Raw genomic sequence first — 20,273 nt, 5'->3', positions numbered from 1 at the left:
CAGCACGTCGTCTATAAAAACCACGACAAATCGGTCCAAGTACTCCTTGAAGACACTGTTCATTAAGTCCATGAATGCTGCCGGGGCGTTCATGAGCCCGAACGGCATGACCGTGAATTCATAGTGCCCATACCGTGTGCGGAACGCGGTCTTCTGAACATTCTCCGGCTTTATCTTTAGCTGATGATAATCGGACTGTAGGTCTATCTTTGAGTACACGCTCGACCCCTGCAGTTGATCAAATAAGTCGTCGATTCGGGGCAACGGGTACTTATTCTTGATCGTGACCTTGTTCAACTCACGGGAGTCCACGCAGAGCGGAAACGATCCATCCTTCTTCCGCATGAATCACACCAGGGCTCCCCACGGTGACACACTCGGCCTGATGAACTCTTTATCGAGGAGAACTTGCAGTTGAGCCCTCAACTCCTTTAGTTCAGCCGGTGCCATACGATACGGGGCCTTTGAGATCGGCATCGTTCCGGGGATCAAGTCTATCACAAACTCGATCTTCTGATTTGGCGGCATCCTCGGTAACTCCGTAGGAAACACGTCCGAGAACTCCCGAACTACCGACAACTCCTCGAGTGCCGGAACTACTCGGTCCATTTCCACAACGGTCGCCAAGTAAGCCACGCAATCGCTGTTAACCAATTTCCTTGCTCTCATCGCAGATACCGTCGCGGCGAAGCATGAGCTCTTGCACGCTTGATATGCGAACTCCTCCTGTCCTGGCTCCCAAAACGTTACCACTTTATTCCTGCAGTCGATAGACACATAATATTTCAAAAGCCAGTCCATGCCCAGTATAACGTCGAAGTCTTTCAACCTCTTGAGCATCAACATACGAATTGGCATTATCCAGTTGCCCACTTGAACTGGACACGCCGAACATTCCTTGCGAATAACGAATGCACGCTCGGGGCCCTCTACTCGCCAGGTGCTCTTACTCAATTGAATACCAATGTTATGCATTTGTGCAAATGATCTACTGATAAATGAATGCGTGGCACCTATATAAAACATAGCCCTGGAGCGAACTCCATTAATTAAAACCATACCTGCCACAACGTGGCGCTCCTCGACTTCGACAGGCTCCTCGGCTTGAGCGGCGAAAACCCATCCGCTTGGAGCCGATCGCGTCATCTCAGGTTGACGCGGCGCCATCGCGCGTCCAGCCGATGCTGCTGTCAGTAGGGCTCCTCCGTAATGTGCCGGAGTTGCTGGAGCCGATGTAACAGACGGGGCAGGCAAGGCTCCCCCAGGACAAGCCCGATCCTGGTCATCTCGAACAACATCCGGGACACAATCTATGATATAGGAGAATTCCTGTTCATATTCCGCTACCGAACGGTCACCCTGCTTTAATTTACGAAACTTCTCCTGCAACTTTTGTTTCAGTGTCGAGGAAGTAGTTTGCGAACATTGTCTTTTTAAACTCCTCCCATAGCATCGGCGGAAGGTCGGAAGACCGGTCTCGCTTCACCCGCTTCCACCACACCTTCACCGCCTTCTAGAGGCAATGGGTGGCAAGGTACACCTTATCCCTCTCTAAGGTGGATAGGTCCTCAAAGAGCGTTTCTATTGAGTCAATCCACGACTCCACCATCGACGGCTCCACCTTTTTCCCCTCGAAGATAGGTAGGTTGAACTTCCTGAACTTGACAAGAGCCGCCAACGCACGCTCCCGCTCCACTTTCTCTGCCGCCGCATCCGGTGTCGCCGAACCCGAGGTCGCCGGAGGAACACTTGCCGACGGGGGACGTGCCGCCACCGGAACTGCCGCTATGCCCTCACCCTCTGCCGCTTCAGGCACGCGCGCCGAGGGCGCAGGCGGATCACGACTTTCAGTCGCCGTCGCGATAGCCGCCGCCACCTGCCGCTCCATAAGCTCTTGTAGCCGCTTGAACCGACTCTCTTAGCGCTGCACCACGCCGGCTAGCACAGCTATTTGTGCCCGCAACTCTTGCACTTCGCTAGATCTAGCTTGCTCGGGCACCTCAGGAGGCGGTGCCGGAATGGATCTACGCGTATAGTGCTTCGGGGACATTAGCTCTTGAAACATAACCAACTTCGTTAATCACCTTAACCTGTTAAACCTCATCGTATTTACGAAACAACGTGACTCAGCATCGCAATTAGGCGGAAGCACACAAGTGTACTTATTCTAGACTCTTAGTGTCATGTTGTCGGCCGCCAACACAACCACTGCGAGTCGAGAACTCATACCACTTGAATCCGTTTCTAGTCATCACTAGAAACATACTTCAATCTTGACCCAATTGATCAACTCCCGCCATTGTCATAGGTTCACGTCTCACTCACGCACCTATAGCCTTAAGGTTTCCATCCTAGGGTCTCCTAAGTCACTCCTAGACTTCTCTCTTTACTTGCTCATATTTGCTCTGATACCATAAATACCTGTCACGCCCCGAGACCGCTACCCATTTGGTCCGGTTCGGGCGCGTCGAATAGACGCCGACTCAAGCACGAGATCATGTACAAGAATTCGCCCAGGAACAATTCAATACATACATGATCCATACAACGACAATAGAAGCACCACAAGTGCTTAACAACAAGAGCAAGTAACACAAGTATACATACAAGTGCAAAAAGAGATAGTTCTATCTATTACATCACAATTCGTCCATTTATATAATTGATTTACATTTTGCTTATCCAAAATATAGGTACAAGTTCATTCACCTCTCTCCAAAGGGCATCTCACTACCTATACATCATCTACTCTCATATATGTAGGTACCTCTAATGCAGTAGGAGAGCTACTAATACTAGGGCACTAAGCCCTTACTGCGATCCTCGCCCGGAGCGCTCGTACTCGGCCCTGCAACAAAGTGGAGTGAGAACTATCGTTCAAAGTTCCCAGTGGGTTCGGCCGCCGACTCCGCCGATCTCCCCACTAGGTCCAAGTGGGCACAAGCAAATAGATAGATAGATATGTGAAAACAGTAACAACATAGTAAGAAAACTATGCTACTATGCCGAAATCATATACAATGTATGCATGCTATAAGGTATCGGACTTCTAAAATTATGAAGCTACGGTCTACATTTGGTTGGAAAGCCATTTGAATGGTTCCGGTGAAGTTCGGTGAAGTTAAGGAGCATTTGGGCGTTTCGGTGCGCGTAGGCACGAAAATGGTACCCAAAAGGCTATGTTGGACCATGAACTAAATCCGGCATTAGCGTGGATGGAAAGATGATGAAATTATGCTCGAAAACATGTTTTGAGAGTCTCGGTTCGATTGGAAAAGAATCGGAGGTCAAACGAGCGAAAACGCAGAAGAAACGATGAAAAAGCTGAAAATTTGGCTAAGTCATGGAATGCTGTTTTTCTGGACCGAGGTCCGGACCCTAGCTTCAAGGTCCGGACCCTGAGCCCGAAAATGGCCCAGTTTGGATAGTTTGCATGGATGGAAGAATGGAGGGGGTTTCCAGCAATTGTGCTGAGATGGGATTAAAAGAGAGACTTGTTCTCTCTCTCTTTTCCTCTCATTTTCTTCCAACTCAACCCTAACACTCCCTCTCTCTCTCTAAGTTAGCTCTTTCTCTCTACAAGGAAGGGGATAAGAGGAAGGGATTGAAGGAGAAGAAGATAAGAAGGAGGATCATCATCTTCATCATCTTCTTCTTGTGCTTGGAGCAAGCTTAGAGAGGTAAGCTTCATGGAGCTTTAATGGTAGAACCTTAGGGCTTTGCTTATATCCTCTAAGAATGGTTTATATGGAACTCCTATATGCCAAATAGATGGTTATTGTTCGAATCTAGAGTTTAAATGGTGGATTCTTGCAATGGTTGATACCTAGGGTTCAAAATGGGGTTTTGTTAAATGATTGGGTTTGATCTAATTTGAACCCTTGTAAACCTAATTGCTAGGTATTTTAACGCGCTGGCGAAGTCGGTTCGGCGATTCGTCGAGCCTGTGCAAAGATATTGAAGAAAAGGCCTGTTGAGGTACAGATTGCCGTAGCTCGCGGCGAAAGCTTCCTAAAAACATAAGATCGGAACCCTAGCCTCCTGGTAACATTAAAAGGTGGGGAGTGTCCATCCTGAAGCAACTAAGCTTCTTCCGATGCCTTAGTGCTTTGTTGATTTGCATATAACATATTGTATATTATTATGCATTATAGGGTGATGATACATGCATTCCTACTCCTTGTATGATGTCTATGGTTGATATAGTATTATGATATGAATACTTGATGTAATAGACATAAGGATTGAGAGATGACATTGGAAACCTATGATGCTAAACGAAATGAACCTAGTGTTGTATCTAAAGACATAGTTGACGAGTGGCATGTAAACAATGTTAATAATATGACGAGTGGCATCGGACTTAGTGTGGTTGACACTTGGCATTAAACATAAGGATTAGTTGAGTTCCCTAGTTATGATACATTGCATGATAATCTAGTGTGGTTAACACTTGGCATTGGACATAGGGATTAGTTGAGTTTCCCTAGTTGTGGCATATGGCATCAAACCTAGTGTAATAGAAACACTTATGGCATTGAGTATAGGGAATAGGTGAGTTTCCCTAGTTGTTGTTAGATGGATGCCCTAGAAGCCAACCAGGTCGACATATGTATTCTTTTTAGGACATAAATTTGTATTTGACTTTAAGATATTATGAATAAATTTGGGTTCTTATTTCCATTCATGTTGTGTATGTGTCCATGAATCGTCCAAGGAATTAATAAGATGATGACATATATTCTCAAGAATTGAGAATTTGAGACATGTGTCATTGGTGATTAATTCCTAAATGCTCCCGATCAATGGATCATCACGGGGACGGTGATTGATCCGATGAGATTGGTGCATAGGTCGCTTTCCTTTTTGGGTAGACATGTCTCGAGTCGACAGTGTGGGGACACTGAAGCGAATATGTAGGTGGTTGTTAGAGAACAAGGGTACCGAGCGTGACCAACGCGAGAAGTCACTTGGATGTCTACTCACTCGTCAGTGACTTAGTCAATGTTGCAGTAGTGTGACTGGTCCTTTGACCTGCGGTGCCTCGGCTATTCAACAATGAGGTTACTGTAGTTTGACTGTACATACACTTGGTCCCTAGCCATTCGGGTCCTTGCGGTGCATGTTGGCTGCAGTAGCTTCATTGTAGGAATAGGGTGCACACTCAGATGGAATCTATCTCCCTTGGTAGATAGGGGTGTTAATCCTATGTGATTTATGAGACCGAGTTTAGAAGACTTTAGCCAGGGCAGAATAATTAGCGGAAAAGGGTTTCTGATATTAGAAACTCGAGTCGAATAAATTTAACATATGACAGGCGATGGGGTTTGACGAGTTATTCCACAACCTCCGTCTAGTCGGGACTCATTATAGAAGGACTGTATCATACGGTAATTGTACGAAGAGGTTTAGTATTCCATTCTACTAGAATGCCACTACATGCTGCTAGACGTCACTGGTGGATTGTGAGACTAATGAGAATTATTTAGATGATCAATAATTCTCATTGGGCTGAGTTGGAATTGTTCCGATCCACTGAAAGGAGTTTCAGTGATATTGTTGATAGTGATCAAAATATATCTCACTACCAGATAGAATAGAACCTATGGGGTCACACACATAAGAGGTTGTGATTGATCGGATAGCTAGATCGCGATTATTGAATCGCCGGAGGACCTAATTGTCAATATGTTAATAATTGGACTAATTTATAATTATTACAAATTAGTGGCATTAAAGTGTAAATGTTACTAGAGAGGACTTACTAATAGTTAGTAAATTATAAGAGGACTTATGTGCAAATGTTGCATTATTAATTTGATATGTTCAAATTAATATAAAGTTCAAGTCGAATCAAATTAGGACTTGATCAATCTGACCAATTAAGGAAAGGATAAATCTAAATCTAGATTTATACTTATCCTTAATTGTCATTATATTATTAGGAATAGGATTATATTCCTATATATAACATACGGGAGTTTTTAGAAAACCCTAGCCGTTATCTCTCTTCTCCTCTCTCTTCAATATTCTAGCAAGAACGACATCCTTTGCAAGGGAGCTAGCACCCCGGTAAGGATATCGATCAAATCATCAACCTCATGTGGATATCTATAGAGACCGGACGTGTGTGCGGCTTCAAGAGAACCCAATTTCACGATCATCAAATTGAGGTGAAGATCTATCCGCGAAAAAGGTAAAGATTCGATCTTGTTTTTCTTCTTTAATCTTAAAACATGAGGGATCCTAATTGCGTGGTTTTTGAGATTGGATCTCGAGGGTTTTCAAAATCAAATTTATTTTATTTCTTTTTTCGCTGCGTTTTTACTGTATGCAATTTTCTAACAGTTGTGGACATTATGCATTTGGCATTAGTGTAGTTAAGGCATTGTGGCCCTAGTAGATAGGGTATCCTCCAGCGTGGGGATTGGATCATACTCACATAGTCTGTTTAACTTTGGCGTGGTCGCTCCACCCAAGTAGTGAGCTCCGGAGTAGTAGTCGCATTGGGGCAGACATAGTTGTCCCGCAGATGGGTCTCGGGTGGTATATCCCCACTAGCGAGATTTGAGATGTAAGTCAGGGTAGCAACCTTTGGGTTGACCTTGGGCAATAACCTTCGGGTTGGCTGTGAGATTGGATACTATCGAGGCATAGTTGCACGACGCACTATGTAGTAGCTCGTTCATTCTGATTATCGAGGCATAGTTGCACGACGCACTATGTAGTAGCTCATCATTCATATGATTATTGAGGCCTAGTACCATGTGGTAGATCATATACTAGGAAGTAGCTCATTTATTGTTCATTGAGGCATAGTATCATATTATTGGTTTATACTATGTAGTGTCTCATTCATGTATTTCGTTTTGAGGCATAGTATCATGTGTAGATTCATACTATGTAGCAGCTTATTCATTATTTATCAAGGCATTCATTGTTATGTTCATACATTTCATGATTAAAGAGGCATAGTAGCATGTGTATATTCCATTACTATGTAGCAGCTCTTTTCATACCTATCTATCTATCTGTTGCTTATGCCTGCTTAAAGCTAGCGGGAAGATCGGCGGAGTCAGCGGCCGAACCCACTGGGAACTATATTAATATAGTTCTCACCCCACTTTGTTGTAGGGCCTAGCGAGAGCATACCGGCAGAGGATCGTGGTAAGGGCATAGCGCCCTAGTAGCTAGTAGCTTTCCATTTTGCATTAGAGTACCCTCGTGTACATGATTAGTATGTAACATACCGAAACCTCGGTAATTAAATTCGAACCTTGGTCAAATTGACCAAAGTGCGAGGTTCGTACACTTCGGAGAGGCCGAAGGCGTCAAATAATGCAAAATGCATTACTGGGGATCTTCAAGAGCTTTTGGAAATCAAAATCTGCAAACTGCAAGTTTTGTGCTCTCGGGGACCGGTCCCTGGTGGGAGAGACCGGTCCTCGAACGCGTAGGTAGCGAGGGAGGCTGAGAAATCGGCTAAGTCCTGGAAAACCAGCTCTTGGGAACCGGTCCCTGCGAAGAGAGACCGGTCCCCAGAGACCGGTTCCATTAAGGGAGACCGGTTGCATCGCGCGCAGCCTGCGCAGTCCGCTGGAGAAGCTCTCGGGGACCGGTCCCAGGTCGGGGAGACCGGTCCCTGATTGAGAAAAATGCCTCTGGGCAGTGCACTGGAAATAAAGTGGAGGGGCCTTGTTGTAATTGTTACAACACATTATACACCCAACCCCCTCTCCCTTTACAGCCATTCACTCCCCTCTCTCTCACTTTCTCTCTTTTCTCTCTCTAGAGAGCTAATCCTAGAGCTTGGAGAAGAAGAAGAAGAGGCTTGGAGGAGGATCCTTGGTGGATTTGGTGGGTCTAGAAGCTCTCCAACAAGAGGGAGCTTGCTAGGACTTGGACTAGAGGTAAGTTCTTGTAGGATTTGCTCTAGGGTTTGGATTTTAACCTTAGGTTTTGGAGTTTTGGTCTCTTTAGAGGCTTTAGAAGAGTAATGGAGCCTTGAACACCATGAAACTATGGTTTTCTTGAGGTGCTCACATGGTGAACTTCTAGGGTTCACAATAGATGCCCTAGGAATGGTTCCAATAGCTTGGAAATGGTATTAGAGAGCTTCCTAGGTGATTCTAGCTATCTTTTGCTTAGGGATGAGATCAATCTAGGAGCTATTGCTATAGGGCATTGTTAGGGCTCAAATTTGGAACTTTTACTCTAGGATTTTTCGAGGGCGAATTGACCTCGTAGAAACCTAATTGGGGGTGTCCTCGACGCGTTGGACAACTCCCCATGGTGACACACTCGGCCTGATGAATTCTTTGTCGAGGAGATCTTGCAATTGAGCCCTCAACTCCTTTAAGTCAACCGGCGCCATTCGATACGGGGCCTTTGAGATCGGCGCCATTCCGGGGATCAAGTCTTTCACAAACTCGATCTTTCGATTCGGCGGCATCCCCGGTAACTCCATAGGAAGCACGTCCGGAAACTCCCGAACCACCGACAACTCCTCGAGTGTCGGAACTACTCAGTCCACTTCCACAACGGTGGCCAAATAAGCCACGCAACCGCTATTAACCAACTTCCTTGCTCTCGTCGCAGATACTGTCGCGGCGAAGCATGAGCTCTTGCACGCTGGATATGTGAACTCCTCCTGTCCTGGCCCTCGAAACGTTACCACCTTATGCCTGTAGTCAATAGACGCGTAATATTTCGAAAGCCAGTCCATGCCCAATATAATGTCGAAGTCTTTCAACCTCTTGAGCATCAACATTCGAATCGGCACTATCCAGTTGTCTACTTGAACTGGACACGTCGGACATTCCTTGCGAACAACGAACGCACGCCCGGGGCCCTCTACTTGCCAGGTGCTCTGACTCGACTGAATGCCAATGTCATGCATTTGTGCAAATGATCTACTGATGAATGAATGCGTGGCACCTATGTCAAACATAGCCCTGGAGCGAACTCCGTTAATTAAGACCATACCTGCCACAACATGGCGCTCCTCGCCTTCGACTGGCTCCTCGGCTTGAGCGGCGAATACCCGTCCGCTCAGAGCCAATCGCGTCATCTCAGGTTGACGCGGCACCATCGCATGTCCAGCCGATGCTGCTGTCGGTAGGGCTCCTCCATAATGTGTCGAAGTCGCTGGAGCCGATGCGACAGACGGGGCAGGCAAGGCTCCTCCAGGACAGTCACGAATGAAGTGTCCCGCTTGCCCACACTTGAAGCACTTCCCTTGCCGCTGATTACAACGCAACGTGGGGTGGTCTCCACCACAGATGATACATCGCGGCACTCAACGGCCTCAAGACTGCGATCGCGGATACTTCGGTGGCTTCTTGGAACTAGATTGTCCCCCCGAACCACCGCCTTGACGTTTCTTCCCCTTGTCCTTCGACTCGGCCAAAAGCTCACGCTCTTCTCGCACGTGGGCATCACTGTATTCAGCCCACAGTGCTCGATCAAATATCTCGGCAAAGGTCGTGAGCTTAAATAGCTGCACGGCCCTATATATCCCCAGCCGAAGCCCTCGCAAGAACCAATCGGTCCGGTCCCGATCATCTCGAACAACATCCGGGACGCAGTCTATGATATGGGAGAATTCCTGTTCATAGTTCGCTACTGAACGATCCCCATGTCTCAACTTACGAAACTTCTCATGTAGCTTCTGTTTGATAGTGTCGGGAAAGTAGTTTGCAAACATTGTCTTTTTAAACTCCTCCCATAGCATCGGCGGAAGGTCGGAGGACTGGTCTCGTTTCACCTGCTTCCACCATACCTTCACTGCCTTCTCGAGACAATGAGTGGCAAGGTACACCTTATCTTTCTCCAAAGTGTACAGGTCGTCGAAGAGTGTCTCTATTGAGTCGATTCACGACTCCACTATCGCCGATTCCACCTTTTCCCCCTCGAAGATTGGCGGGTTGAACTTCCTGAACTTGACGAGAGCCGCCAACAACCGTTCCCATTCCACCTCCTTGGTCGCCGTATCGAGTGTCGCCGAACCCGAGGCCGCCAGAGGAACACTCGCCGGCGGGGGATGTGCCACCACCGGGACTACCACTATGCCCTCACCCTAAGCTGCTTCAGGTACGCATGCCGAGGGGGTGGGCGGATCACGACCCTCGATCGCCGTCGCGGTAGCCGCCTCTACCTGTCGCTCCATAAGCTCTTGGAGCCACTTGAACCGACTCTCTTGGCGCTGCACCACGCCGACTAGCGCAGTCATTTGCGCCCGCAACTTCTGCACTTTGCTAGATCCAGCCTGCTCGGGCACCTCAAGAGAAGGTGCCAGAACGGACCTACGCGTGTAGCGCCTTGGCGACATTAGCTCCTGAAACATAACCAACTTGGTTAATTACCTTAACCCGTTAAACCTTATCACATTTACGAAATAACATGACTCGGCATCGCAATTAGGCGGAAGCACACAAGTGTACTCATTCCCGGCTCTTAGTGTCATGTTGTCGGCCGCCAACACAACCACTACAAGTCGAGAACTCATACCCCTTGAACCCATTTCTAGTCACTACTAGAAACATACTTCAATCGTTACCCAATCGATCAACTCCCGCAATTGTCATAGGTTCACGTCTCGCTCACGCACCTATAGCCTTAAGGTTTCCATCCTAGGGTCTCCTAGATCAATCCTAGACTTCTCTCTTTACTTGCTCTTACTTACTCTGATACCATAAACACATGTCACGCCCCGAGACCGCTACCCATTTGGTCCGGTTCGGGCGCGTCGAACAGACGCCGAACGGACAACACCTCCCCTATCCGCCCAAGGCTCAACCGCGGGATCATGTACAAGAATTCGCCCGGAAACAATTCAATACATGCATGATCCATACAATAATAATAGAGGCACCACAAGTGCATAACAACAAGAGCAAGTAACACAAGTATACATACAAGTGCAAAAAGAGAGAGTTCTATCTATTACATCACAATTGATTTACATTTTGCTCATCCAAAACATAAGTACAAGTTCATTCATATCTCTCCAAAATGCATCTCACAACCTATACATCATCTACTCTCATATAAGTAGGTACCTCTAATGCAACTGGAGGGATACTAATGCTAGGGCGCTAGGCCCTTACCGCGATCCTTGCCCGGAGTGCTCGTACTCGGCCCTGCAATAAAGTGGGGTGAGAACTATTGTCCATAGTTCCTAGTGGGTTCGACCGCCGACTCCGCGGATCTCCCCACTAGGTCCAAGTGGGCACAAGCAGATAGATAGATAGATAGATATCAAAGATGTAAAGGCGATAGTAGGAAAACTATGCTACTATGCCCAATCATCAATAGTGTATGCATGCATTATATAGTAAATGGTTTACTAACATGTCACTATGTCCAAGAAGTAATGTTCTTTACTTGTTCATCAATTCTTTGGCTTATCCAAATCCTTGGCCAACTCGGAGGTTCGCCCGCGACTCACATGCATCTCGTGGTAGGGAAACTCAACTCGTTCACAAACCCGAGACCGTCTGCGGGACCCCATAAGGCTGTCCCAGGGACCCCATAAGGCTATCCCCCATGTGCCAAAACTCCGGAGCGCACGCTTGTGAGGAGCGACCAACACAAGTTCTGAACAGACAGCGAGTATGATTCAATCCTCTCAACTCGAGGATACCCTATCCACCAGAGCTAACAGTCACTTGGGAATCCACCTATCCCAAAGTCCACATGCAAGTGTTTAACTACACTAGGTTCTTATTCAATGACTCATCTCTAGGGAATCCGCCTATCCCTAAGTTCACATGTCAAGTGTCATCTATACACTAAGTTACATGCCACTCGTTCTGTTGTCATTATTATTTACATGCCACTCGTTATGTCTTTTGTTAACCATCGAGTCCATCTCTTATCTCGGCACTATAGGATTCAATGTCTCGACCCAATCCTTATCTTTCCACTATATGAAGCATTCAACTCACACTATGATATCATCTAGGAAAGCATAAGGAAATGGCAATGCACATTTATCCTACAATGCATATATGCAAGAGATGCTAGATTACAATGCACCAAGACATAAAGAGGTGCCGGTTGCTTCGGAATGACACCACCCACCTTCTGGCATTGGCGCGACTCTAGGAATGAAGTTCGGCGATTTTACGACGTCGTCTCGGCCTCCCAGGCGAAAACGAAGCTCGAAAGGTCCTTCTTGCCAATAACTTTGCACCCGCTCGACGAATCATCGAACCGTCTTCACCTACACATTTAAATACCTAATAGTTAGGTTTACACTTGATCAATTGAGATCAATACCCAACAATTCACAAAACCCCATTTTTGGAGCCCTAACTTGCAATCATGCAAGAATCCATCGCTAAACCTCCAACTCATGTACTATAACATCTATTTAGCATGCTAGAGTTCCAACTAAACCATTCTAGAGCTTAAAGACCTAAACCCTAAAAGTTCACCATAGTTGAGCCTAGAAGCTTACCTCCAAAAGCTTGCTCCAAGGGTGAAGAGGAAGAAGAAGACAATGAAGATCCTTCTCCTTGTATAATTCTCTACCAAAACCCTTCTCTTCTTCACCTTCTAGAGAGAGAGGAAGAGAATATAGAGAGAGAGAGAGAGAGAGGGAGTTAGGGTTAAGCTTGGGAGAGAAATGAGAAAGAGAGAGAGCTCACCCTCTCATATACCCCTAACTCATGCTACAATTGCATAAAAACCCCTCCACTTTGTCAACATGACACAGCCCGACTTGGGCAGATTCAGGCTACGGGGACCGGTCTCTCCAAGAGAGACCGGTCCCCGAGAGTGGCTTATTCACAGAAAAGAGGCCTTGCCCCCTTTTCCACGCTTACGGGAACCGGTCTCTCCAATGAGGGACCGGTCCCCGAGAGCTCACTCTCAAAGGACAACCCCCTGACCAATTCGCATACCTACGGGGACCGGTCTCTCCCACCAGGGACCGGTCCCCGAGAGCAAGTTTTGTGTGCAAAGCTCTCTGCCATATTTTCCAAGCTACGGGGACCGGTCTTTGCCACCAGGGACCGGTCTACGAGAGCAAAAATCCTGCACTTTGAAGAATTTTCACAACTCGCTCTCGGAGGCCATCTCCAATGCACTTTTGGCCTTTTTGACGCCTTCAGATTTTCCGAAGCACACCAAGTCAACAATCAATCGATTCTAACCGAAGTTCAACTCTCTTATTTCGAGAATTCACTTCCTTACACACTAAGTCTAATGAATCATTTGTCCAGAAGTTCTTAGAGTTGCAATTGCAGTTCCTTGAGCTCAACTGGTGACATCCAGTAAGGCGTCTTCGAAATTGGATCTATCCCTGGAGCTAAATCGACACAAAATTCAATCTCCCTATTCGGCGATAGCCCAAGGAGGGCCTCGGGAAAAACATCTAGAAATTCAATGAAATAAACATAGTATACATGCTAAATTAACAAATATATAAGGCTATAGAACAAGAGAGAAAACAAGCAAAATGATGATTTCAAAATTTTTCACTAAATCCAAGAATCAAAAGATGAGACTAACAATTGAATTTCAACTAAAATCAAATTAATTCTCACATAAATAAAACTAGAGGTTAATAAAACCAAAGTTTACTATGAAACGCAAACAAAAATTCGGTCCAACAGATACTATATAAAACAAAATATGGGTATGAAGAAATAACAAAATAGAAACAAATAAACAAATGATCGTTTACGAGGTCTAAAAAATTCACATCTAAATATACTAGACATAAAAACAAAAGAAACTAAATTCAAACAGTAACTGCATCTAACATTCACTGGATCCCGCCCGCGCCTGGCAAATCAGTCTCGGTACATGGGTAAGCAACTATAAACCACATTAGTTGGATTAAGTATACAAATAAGGCCAATTTGCATAAAAAATCCACTAGTTTTGCGCTTTTGCAAAAGGAGGCCACATTTTTTATTTTTGCAGATTCAGGCCAAATTTTCAGCCGCCTAACCAAAATGCCCCTCATCTACATCCGTCGCTTGCGTATTCTCTGAGATACGTATATCTTACCGTACGGTCCTGGCGGGCATTAAATGCGCCCCTTGCGCTTTACACAACCTCGGCTCTTTTTTGAAACCTGGACCAAATCCGCGCTGCTATTCCCCAGCTCCGCTATTTGCTGTTCGGCTTTAAGAATTTAAAATTTCTGAAGCTAAAAGACAAGAACTGCGCGGATCACAATAGGGATAATAGTGCAATGGCCCCGAGCAACGCGAGGAAAATAGTGCAACGGCCCTTCTAACAGTGCATCCTTCGGCTCGCTCCAGTGCAATCTCCACCAAAGAGATGAGCAACGCTCACCTTCAATCTGCTCCCTCAACAAGGCAACCTCCCACGCCCTCGGAAGGTAGTAGTTCAACAAAAGGCTCAAAGGAAGTAGTTCAACAAAATGCTCGACGTGGTGTAAAATTCTCCAATTTTGTGCAATAAATAAAAGAAAATTCTGCAACATGTTCAATCTTTTAACGCAAATGGTGCAACGAGTCCATAACCAGTCAAAATGTTCTCTGTATTTGGTGATATAATCTGAAGTTAATAGTGCAAATAAGTCCATAATTTTTCTACTGCGAAGAACGGCATCCCCTCTAAATGCAGGCGAAACGGCGGCGGGGCAGGAAGGTCGGCGGCAGGTGCGGTGTTCGAGAGGTGCAACATAACGCCTGAACGATTAAAGAAGACAATAGTGTAACATCTCTTAAAAAAGATTACTTCATTCTTTCAACCATATAATAATAATGCAACATAAACACGAATAATAGTGCAACATGGGGTAAAAAAGTAAAAGAAAGCTTGTCAGAGTGCACAGCTCTTCCTACTAATAGAGCAATACTCATCATAACAGTGCAATGCAATTCCAACCAGTGTAACATAACGAGTGGAACACTGGCTGGAATGAGTCATTATTAATGGTATAATATTTGCCTAACATTAATGCTCCAACGAGTGGTTAAGCAGTATAAAATTTTCTCCTTAATCGGTGATAACATGCAATTAATAGTAAAAACAAGTCTGTAAAACACGAATAATAGTCCAACACGGGATAAAAGAGTGCAACTAAGCTTGTAAGAGTACAATACGGTCGTAATAACAGTGCAACATTCACCGTAACAGTGCAAGGCAGTTCCAAACAGTGTAACAGAAAAGTGCAACCTAATATAAAATTATGCAATATGTAGCTCTAATTAGTGCAAGTCGTCACTAACTATTGAAAATAAGTCCAACATCATAAGAAGCGTGTGGGAGTTTATTCTAGCACGCGTTTGTAGAGGAGAAGTGGAAGAAGCGTGGCCGAGGTACATGGCGTTAGGGTTTGCATGCGAAGGAAAGAGGAAGGAAGAGTGAGGAGGGATGAGGGAGTTACGCATAGGTAGTAGTGCAAAAAAAATGATGAAGTGGTGTAACGAATTCCTAAGTAGTGCAATGGTTTGAAGAAAATGGTGCAATGAGTCATTAAGCAATGTAAAATTATATGTCTCAAAAAGTATTTTAGAAGCCAAAAGAATAAGAAGAAGAATTGAAATAGAAAATGCAATCTCCATTAATCTGGCATCAAATTATACGATTTTATAATTCTTTACAACATACAAGACAGGATTTGCATACAAGATACAATGTTCTCCAACAATTAACGAAACAATATAAATCATCTGGCATCTTTTGCACTTCCATGCAAAGGGCGACGCTACTATTGGACAAGAAGGTGAAGGCGACGAACGGCGTCCTCCCCTAAACGCAGGCGATGCGGTGGCTATGGAGGGGGGTTGTCGTATTCCTCATCTCCAATTGTTGTGGCGGTGGCGGCGACGCATCTCTTCGTAAAAGCGACGAGGTTAAGGCGACGCTACTTTTGGTCAAGGAGGTGAAGGGGATGAACGGCCTTCCTGTTAAACGCAAGCGCAACGGCTGCGGAGGAGGAAGATCTTCGTATTCCTCGTTCCAATCATTGTGGCGGCACCGTCGGCGACGTCTACATCTCCACAACCTGGCGCCGGCACCGCCACAACGACTAGGAACGAGGAATACGAGGACCCCCTCCTACGCCGTCGCTACGCTCGCGTTTACGGGGAACGCCGTCCTTCGCCTTCACCTTCTTGACCAAAGGTAGTGTCGCCTTAACCTCGTCGCCTTTACGGGGAATGCATATGAAGAACCCATATTTTAAAAAATAAAAAACGTTTGAAGAGCCACTTTTACTTCCCGAGCCACTTTTACTTCCTGAGGAAACTTCGATATGCCTGCCGGTCTCTCTTCACCTCACCTAATCGAGTAGAACGTACACATAACTGTATGGATTCTGGCGCTAGCATTAAATGTGACCTACGCAGGAAACGAAATATTCAGTCTGAACTGGTATGCGAACCTAATCTGCACGCTATTCACCAAACCCAATGTTTGCTGTTCGACACTAAGATTTGGAAGAATACGCAACCAGCGACGGGAATATTGATGCAAATGGAATTGAAATAGTACAACAACCCTAAAACAGTGCAGTGCATACTTTATATTAGTGCAACAATGTGGTAAATAGTGCACTATATGAACAAATATTTCCACAGTAGCTAAAACTAGCCGACAGAAGCAAGAAAGATGTTCGGCTTGTCCCCTATTATGTCGCCCTACTATAATTCAAAATTGTCCAGAATATCAGCACTTTTCGTCAAGAAAATTTATATCAATTTTAGATTTAATCGAGTAAGGTCATTTGAAATAGATTAAGATTCGTTTAAATAGAACAATTAAGACGAGAGGAACAATCGCAGCTCGCTAGGCTATATGTAGTACATTGAACTTTGGCAAGTTGCAAAGTTCGAGTGTTAGAATAGTAATTGGAACTATTCTACATCTTTTGAAGGGTTGTCGAAAGGTTTTCGACAAGTTACTTGAGCGAACAAATGACCGGAAGAGCAAAAGTGCATTGAAGCGACGAAATATGTATTTTGCACTAAGTACCGGTACCAACATGCTCGAGTACCGGTACCCAGCACAGCAACTACATGGCTGAGGGTTGTTTTGGTCATTTCACTTTCTAAACTCGTTCTTATCAGTTGAGCTCGACCCCTCAGCTTGTTCTTATCCTATTGGAGCCCAGAGAACAGGGGTGAGCTTCTCTCTCTCTTTCTCTCTCTAGGTTTTTCCATTTTGAAGTGGAAAAGGAGGATTTGAGCCTATTTCTTCCTCTCTTTTGATACTTGCTGGTTTAGAAGGCTTGGAGAAGCTGTGGAAAGGTGGAAAAGGAACCTTGGGAGAGGTATTTCGCAGCCTAACTCAGTAGGAAGCTGAGTTGAAGCTTGGTGAGGCAAGTGATTCAACTTCTCTCTAGTTAATGCTATAGTAATGAAATTTGAGCTTGTTCTTTGCTCTTGCTGCCAGCTGGTTTTAGGGAGGATTAAAACAGCTATAGAAGAGGTGTTTTGCTGTAGTTCTTCAATTCTAATCCAAGGAAGAGCTGAATTGAAGCTTTGGGAAGATGATTAGCTAAGTACTCTCGCTACTTTGAGGCTATACTTGTTATAGTGGTGTTAGTAGTGATGATGTTTGGTATGTGTTCACAACAGGTTATGTGAACCTTGTTAGCTAAGTTTAGTGATCCTTGTGAGCTGGTTTTGGTGTGCTTCAACCTGAGTTGGAGCTGTGTAAGGTGAGCAATCTAACTCCTTTGTAGTTTGGATGTGTTGATAATAGTTATAAAGGGGTTTATGGTGTATGTTCACAGCAAGTTTTGGAAACCCTTTGGGCTGAGAATTGTGATCCTTGCAAGTTAGATACGGTGTGCTCTAACCTGAATTGAGGTGAAGGTTTAACTTTAGGTAAAATGCTTGCCTAAACTAGATGCTATGTGAGGTTTATATGTAGAGGTTTGAATTCAACTTCTAGCTGATTTTAGAATGTTTGTTAGGGTACTTGGAGGCTTCGGATTACCTTCGTTTGTAGAATCGACGAGAGTCGACAGTAATTAGGTCGGTTTGACTTTACCGAAATGGGTGAATTCCCTGTATGTCTTCTTTGACATTATAGAATTGGAATTATTGCACATTCATGTGAATACATATTTATTTGAATGAATTGGGGCTGCATCAATATGCATACCATATCGGATATAATGGAACCTCTATGTAGTAGAGGAAGAATCATGGAATTGCTTAGCCTACATAGATTGTTTGCTTGGTTAGCATGTATTCAAGATATTAGTAAACTTGTATAGATAAGTTAAGTATAACATCATTCCATAGGGAATAGCTGTATAGTCATGAATATGACATTTGGCTTAGTTGGACAACTAAATGATTGAAGTATTATGATGATGTACCTTGAGTTAAATCATGTAATTCCATGTGGTAGACATGATGACCGAACTCTTAGCATATTATATAAGGTGAAGTTACATACATATACATGTACATGAATCATGTATAGAGTACTTTATATGATGTTTCGCTTACTTGTGTTGACAAGTTGGTATTTGTTTTTACATGATAACAATAGCATGAATTTCATGGTTATATATATATATGATCTAGTTAAATAACTAGAATTGGACATGAGGTTATACTTGTGTAGTCAAGTAGAATTACTTCATAATACTGGTTTACTTCAAGTAGTGGAGGTTTATGTAAAATATGTGCCATGAGTTACATGAACACTAGAATAAGTTATTGAGTATGACCTTAGTAACCACATTCCTTATGGATAGGTAGTAGTGAGAGAACTATATGTGAGTATGCGGGTACAGATCATTAGAATCATCAATATGATGTAAAGTATGTACTTGTTTAAGTCATACTATCTATTGGTAGAAATATGTCACCAAGTAATTGATAATGGGTTATGACTTAGTGTTAACTATCAACCTTTTGTCGAGTTGAGATTCCATGTTAGAGACATGATGAACTTGTGATATCTATGCTATGGATTACGCTTACTTGCCAATATGCTCATTCGCACATGCTTGTGAGGGTCGCTCCCCACAAACCAGTACTCCAGAGTTGGCCTAAGCGACAGATTGCTCGCTTATGTACGAGACTGAGCGCCGAAGTGGATTGCTGTGGGTAGTGTTGACTTCCACGGGGCCATTAGGCACGGCACGGGTTGAGACCTTACTATGTGTAAGTCTCTCATTAATTGGGTTAATATAAGTGACTTTAACCTTAGATGGACATAGCAGTATGTGTTAGTTGTATGCCCTAGAAGCCTATCAGGCTGACGCATTTTATTTTTTATGGGACATATATTTGTACTTAATCTTTATATAATTGGGCCTTTTATTCTATTCATGTTTAATGTGTCCATGAATCGTCCTTTGAATTAATAAGATGATAATATGTATTCTCAAGAGTTGAGAATTTGATATACATATTATTGGTGATTAATTCATAAATGCTCTCAATCAGAGGATCATCATGGGGACGATGATTAATCCGGTAAGATTGATGTATGTGTCGCTTCTCTTTTGGGATTAGGAATCTCGAGTCATCAGTGTGGGGACACTGGAGCGAATATGCAGGTGGTTGTTGGAGAACAAGGGTACTGAGCGTGACCAACTACGAACAGTTACATGGATGTCTACTCATTCGTCAGTAACTGGTTCGATGTTGCAGTGGTACAACTGATCCTTAGACCTGCGACACCACGGTCATTCAATATGAGGCTACTGTAGTTTGACTATGCAACAAACTCTGATCCTAGCCATGGGTCTTAGTAGTATATGTTGGCTGCGGTCGGTTCATATCAGGAATGGGTGTGTGTTTATAGGGGATCTATCGCTCTCGGTAGAGAGATAATTAGTTCTATGCTATTTGTAAGGCAAAGCTCAGAAATCCTCGGCCGGGGTAATATGGTGTATGGAAAGATGTTTCCAAGAGTAACCATAAGAGCTTCTGTCCTATCAAATTTGACATATGACGGGTGCTGGGGTTTGACGAATATTTCATGACCTCCACTCAGTTGGAACTATGCAATAGAAGGATTGTATTGTACGATAACTGCACCTAGAGGTTCAGTCCGATATTCACTTCTGACTGATTGCCACTACATGCTGCTAGGCGTCACTGGTGGATTGTGGGAACCAATAGAAATAATTATAGATAATTAATTATTCTATAAGGGTGGAATCAAAAGAGTTTGAGCCATCGAAAAGAGTTTCGATGATGATGTGGATGGAGATCGCATCATATCCCACTACCAGACAGAATTGAACCTATTAGGTCACACACATAAGAAATCGCGCATGATCGATATTTAAGATACGATAAAAGAAGTTTATC

At 44.3% G+C, this 20,273-nt stretch overlaps 1 protein-coding gene across 1 annotated transcript; it reads right to left on the bottom strand.

Annotated features, from left to right (window-relative positions):
* On the bottom strand, positions 349-1,167 carry LOC109727527. Its single transcript, XM_020257669.1, has 2 exons — positions 1,062-1,167; positions 349-929 (listed from the first exon to the last, which is right to left on the bottom strand). Exons 1-2 carry the CDS (start codon positions 1,165-1,167, stop codon positions 349-351), a joined length of 687 nt encoding a protein of 228 aa, XP_020113258.1.

The sequence above is a fragment of the Ananas comosus genome, linkage group 22 (genome assembly GCF_001540865.1).
Source record: "Ananas comosus cultivar F153 linkage group 22, ASM154086v1, whole genome shotgun sequence".
NCBI classification, from domain to species: Eukaryota; Viridiplantae; Streptophyta; class Magnoliopsida; order Poales; family Bromeliaceae; genus Ananas; species Ananas comosus.
Note: the sequence above shows the minus strand (reverse complement) of the source record. Positions and strands in the feature narration are given on the sequence as shown.

What these genes read in the sequence shown, in the direction of transcription:
- LOC109727527 (XM_020257669.1), bottom strand. Translation starts at nt 1,167, where the DNA reads ATGGCGCCGCGTCAACCTGAGATGACGCGATCGGCTCCAAGCGGATGG. An exon ending in GGAGCGCCACGTTGTGGCAG is followed by an intron (nt 930 to 1,061) that starts GTATGGTTTTAA and finishes CCTGGCGAGTAG; the next exon opens with AGGGCCCCGAGCGTGCATTC.